This window comes from Amblyraja radiata, chromosome 10 (genome assembly GCF_010909765.2).
Source record: "Amblyraja radiata isolate CabotCenter1 chromosome 10, sAmbRad1.1.pri, whole genome shotgun sequence".
NCBI lineage: Eukaryota > Metazoa > Chordata > Chondrichthyes > Rajiformes > Rajidae > Amblyraja > Amblyraja radiata.
The window spans coordinates 7,438,029-7,443,057 of record NC_045965.1 but is presented as its reverse complement, the minus strand read 5'-3'; the positions used below and the strand labels follow the sequence as shown (position 1 = coordinate 7,443,057).

The window sequence follows — 5,029 nt, the reverse complement described above, 5'->3', positions numbered from 1 at the left end:
TACGCACTGGATGCTAATCACAGATCTCGTTTTGCGTCGTCTCTCGCTGTTTAGTATTTATTCAAACCCATACTTTAGTGCTACATCCTTTAGTGCCACTGGTTTAGGTTTAATATTGTCACATTTAACGAGGTACAGTGAAAAGCTTTGCTATCCAAACTGATCAGATATATCATACACAGAATAGATACAATCAATTCAAACTCGTACAATAGAAAGAGTAAATGAGGAGATACAGATTGCAGCATCCAGTTCTCAGCATTATCGCGCATCAGTTCCATACACAAGTCCAATGTCCGCAATGGGGTAGAGGTGAATCGGATAATGCTCTCGCTCATGGAAGGGCCATTCAGAGCCCTGATAACAGAGGGGAAGATGTTGTTCCTGAGTCTGGTGGTGCGCGCTTTCAAACTTATGCATCTTCTGCCAGACGGGAGCAGGGAGAAGAAGGAATGACCGGGGTGGGACAAGTCTTTGACTGTTGGCACATGGAGTCAATGATGGGAAGTCCGATCTATGCGATGGACTGGGCTACATCTAAAACTCTCTGTCATTTATTTTGGTCTTGGCAGAGCTGTTGGCAAACCAAGCTGTGCTAGGATCCAACAGAATGTTGTCTATGGTGCATCTGTATTTAGAAGTTTGTAAGAGTCACTGGAGACCATGGCAAATTTCCCCAGGCTCCGCGGGAAACAGATGACTGAGTAGTCTGCCTTCTTGGTTATCACATCAGTGTGGTTGGTCCACGACAGGTAATATTAATCCCAAGGAAACCTCTCGGCCATTTCCACTTCTGCACCATTGATGCAGATGCCTCCGGAAGCCAATAACTAGCTCTTTCATCTTGCTGACATTGAGGGAGGGGATAGTGTCCTGACACCATATCGCTAAGTTCTCTATCTGCTCCCTATGCTCTGTCTCGTCATTGTATGTGATTTGGTCCCCACCGTGGTGTTGCCTACAGACTTGTAGATGGAATTAGAGCCGGATTTACCAAAGGGCGGTGTGAGAATGGAACGCTATGCATTTTTGGTGGTTATGTGGCAGTGGTCAAGGAGTTCATGCTAGTTCTATGTTATCCCACTTCCTCATTCACTCCCTACACACAGGGGGTAATTTACAGAGGTGGATTAAACTACAAACCCATATGTCTTTAGGATGTGGGAGGAAACCAAAACATCCACATGCAAACTCCACTTAGACAGCACCCGAGGTCTGGGTTCAACCCAGGCTACAGTTAGCTCTACCAGCACTGTGCCACCTGACCAACAAATCTTGTAAATATTGTGTAGCATTAATGAATAATGTGGAAAATGTTGCCCCTTAATAAATATATATTGTTTAAAATGTTTATATATTGGAAGTCAATTTTGTAGTTAACCAAACACCAGTTTTAAATTAATTGGTCTTGTTGTGAGCAGTTCTTCAAATAACTTGTTGTTCATGAAATAAAAATGTCAATCACAATACAATATGTGCACTGTTTGAAAGAAATAGAATAGTTGATGATTTTACGTGTTGGCTAGTGTGGGCAAGTTGGGCCGAAGGGCCTGTATCCTCACTACATCACTCTATGACTCTAAAATAGGTTGAGTTGGGAAGAAACTGTTAAATATTTGTGATTTCTTTCAGCATGCAATGTGCCTACTGGAACTGATAACAACTCATAAAGTGAAACAAAACTGATCATTATAGGGTACAGTACACAATATTATATTACACAAAATAAAAGCATTGCCTAAGTAGGTGCTGGTTGAGGCAGATATGATACTGGCATTAAAATACTTTCAGACAGGCACATGGATGTGCAGGGAATGGGGAGGTATGGACCATGTACAGGCAACTAAGATTAGTTTAGCTTGGCATCATGTCCAGCACAGAAATTGTGGGCCGAAGCGTCTGTTCCTGTTCAATCTCTCCATTATTCTAGTTTAAAGCACCAGCGAACTCTGTATGGCGAGATCCTCTTAATGGCCTACACCGTCTTCATTTGATAAAGGAACACTGGAGAAACAGTAGAGAATATCTTTGTACGTGAAACTGCATTTGATGACTGCCCTTCTGCACAAGTTGTCGAGATGAGGTGGACAATCGAGAATGAGGTGGACAATCGAGAGCGAAGAGACTGTCGAGAGCGAGGTAGATAATCGAAAACGAGGAGGGGACCTGCGCTGCCGAGAGCTCCCTGCCGGGGGTGGTCGCCTAGATGGAAGGGGGGGGGGGGGGGGACCTGTGGGAACCTGGATCGCTTCTGCTAGCAGAAGATAAAACTGTTCAATTAACGTTTTGTAACTGTGTTGGTGCCAGAAACATGGCGACTCTTGTGTACTGCCTAGTTGGTCTGCTGTATGATTTTACCGTGTTGTATTCAAAACAAAGCATTTCACTGTATCTTGGTACATGTGACAGTTAGAATCAATGAATCATTCCAGGTTGCAGCTACTCTGGCCAATTGGCACAAGCCCGATAGAAATGGAGTGAAACTTAGGCAGATCTGAAGAAGAAAATGTAAATAGCAAATCAAATGGCATGACCTCTGCATTCTTTTTTCAAGGAAACATTCAACTCACGTGATTCACAGGGGTAGATTTTAAATATTGAAGGTTGCGATGGAGCTCCGACATTTTACTAAACGCTTTGGGTTTCGTTACAGAAATCTTGGATTTGTGAAAACAGAGGAAACGCGGAGATGAATTAACTTTTTTTAAATGCAAAGGATGAACAATAAATGGAGAAATAACAAATGCCAACTGTGAAATTTAAACTTGCATTTCTGATAACAGACTGGGCGCTAGGTGAAAAACAACCCGGTTACAGAGTTTCATTCTTTCTGTTTGATCTCTTGTGTCTCAGCAGTCTCTCTGTATCCATTCACTAGCATGTCCCTAGACTGTTAGCTTTATTCACTACCAAGTCCTACTGTAATTAGACGATCATTGGATAGCCCTTCAAGCGCTCAATATCTGAAAGAGTCTCCGGTTGGAGCCTTAATCCTGATTTATTTTTTCTCGCAGTTTTCGGGCGATAAGAATTTATTCGATTTTTCAAACGATTTCCATGATTTGCAAGCGCTTGCGGGACGTTATTCGTGGTACAAGGCAAACACCAGGCAGAGTGCGAAGAGCGAATCGTTCTGGAAGCAAAATTCAGCATAGGTGTCGACGGCCGGACTCCACACGGCTCTGCTGGAACACGAGAGATCAGAGGGCCTCGTCGCCCCCAGCACCAAGTAGCACACGATCTTGTACCTCTCGTAACCCAAAGCTTTCACTGCCTTCTTCACACACTCGGCCAGTTCCACGGCCGCCAGCGCAGAGCCCTGGGGCTCATACTTGGCACCGTTCAGCTTGGCCTCCAGCACTGAGCGCATCGCAGCCCGGGCTTCCACCGCCGAGAAGGACCTGGCGGGCCGGGGTTCATACATGTTCCCAGTGGGACTGGCCAGCCTGGTGCTGCTGGTGCCGGGCTTGGAGCGCTGGCTCTGTACTGTCCGGTGGTCCTGTCGCCTCTTCTCCTTGTCCCTCTTGGCCGGCAACCTGCTCTGCTGTCGTTGCATCTCGCTGCCCGCAAGAACCGAACCCCATCCTTTGCGAGGCAGGGCGCTCTGCGTCTTGGCCACACGTAGTTCCTGGAAACTCTTACACTTCTTCAATCTTTCCGTCTCGCCGAAGCCGTGGCTTCCCATTGCTCTCCCGAAAGGCAGGCGACCGCGGCGGGGATACAGAGAGAGAGGGAGAGAGAGAAAGAAAGCACTGAGCAGTTACCCGACTGGAACGGTGCAAGTCAAATGTCGCTGTGCCCACTTAACACAGGGGTAGGGTTAACCGCGTTGTAAATCTCCAGAGAGCCAACCTGGGCGGTCGCAGCAGCAACTGTCCAGTTGATCAGCCTACGCGGAGATTTCCGGGGTTGACAGGTCTCCAGACTGCAAGGAGGAATCTTCGGATTCCGTCTATAGTTGGAGGGCACACTTGACAGAAACCGATCACGCGGGCCGAGAACAGCAATGATGTATTTCTTTCAGCAACCCAGCTAGCTCGCTGCTCACACAGTGAACCGTCCAAGTGCCTTAGTCTGACCTTTCCTCTCCAGCCTGAACACTTACCCATGGATTTTAAACCCCTGTAACGCATGCCAAACTAGATCAGAACTAGTCGACAAACGCGTCCAGGTCTCTATATTATTCATTGTATTATTATGCAGTCCAATGCAGATATAATTGGAATGATCAAAAATGACAATGGGGAAAGATCTAAGGGTTGATGCACAGTCTTTTACCCAGAGTAGGGGAATCGAGAACCAGAGCATATTGGTTTAATGTGAAAGGGGAAAGATTTAATAGGAACCCGAGGGGCAACTCTGTTACACAAAGTGTGGTAGGTGTATGGAACGCGCTGCCAGAGGAGGTAGTTGAGGCATGTACTATCACAATGTTTAACAAACATTTAGACCGGTAAATGGATATGATAGGCCTGGAGGGATATGGGCCAAACGCAGGCAGATGGGACTAGTGTAGATGGGGCATGTTGGTCAGCGTGGGCAAGTTAGACCGAAGAGCCTGTTTCCATAGCAGTTATTCATACCTTGTGACTGAGTCAATGCTGATTTACTCCGGCACCTTATTCTTTCAAGAGCATAAGCAGTTACCTTTATGTTAACCGTTGGATCACAAGTGGTTTTGTTCCGAGGTTTCTATGCAGATGTTGCTCTATAATCACAGCCAATAACAGCTGACCGACTAATGTTCAAGTCAATTGACAATGATAAATTGTAATGTCCGAGTTGGTCCACAAGTAGAGCAATCCTTCAAATATAAACTATTTAACAATATGCATCTTATTTTATCAGCAGACACTTGAGCAACAAGGCAGGCTGAGGTCAATTGCCAAATCTTTTACTTAAAAATGCACAGAGAATTTTCCAACACATTGGTATGTTTCAGTGTGATTTATTTAATTACATTGAGCTTGTCAAATGTAATTGCTAAATCTTAAGTGCTTTAACTCTGCATAAGGTTTTGAACCAAACA

At 45.3% G+C, this 5,029-nt stretch overlaps 1 protein-coding gene across 1 annotated transcript; it reads right to left on the bottom strand.

The window, feature by feature from the left end:
• Positions 1 to 2,690: 2,690 nt before the first annotated feature.
• LOC116977480 (tctex1 domain-containing protein 1-A-like) lies at positions 2,691 to 4,272 on the bottom strand. Its single transcript, XM_033027938.1, has one exon. The coding sequence runs from the start codon at positions 3,683 to 3,685 to the stop codon at positions 3,083 to 3,085; it is 603 nt and encodes a 200-aa protein (XP_032883829.1). The 5' UTR covers positions 3,686 to 4,272; the 3' UTR covers positions 2,691 to 3,082.
• Between the last annotated feature and the right edge of the window lie 757 nt (positions 4,273 to 5,029).

Excerpts from the sequence above, each read along its gene's own strand:
- LOC116977480 (XM_033027938.1), bottom strand. The coding sequence starts at position 3,685 with ATGGGAAGCCACGGCTTCGGCGAGACGGAAAGATTGAAGAAGTGTAAG.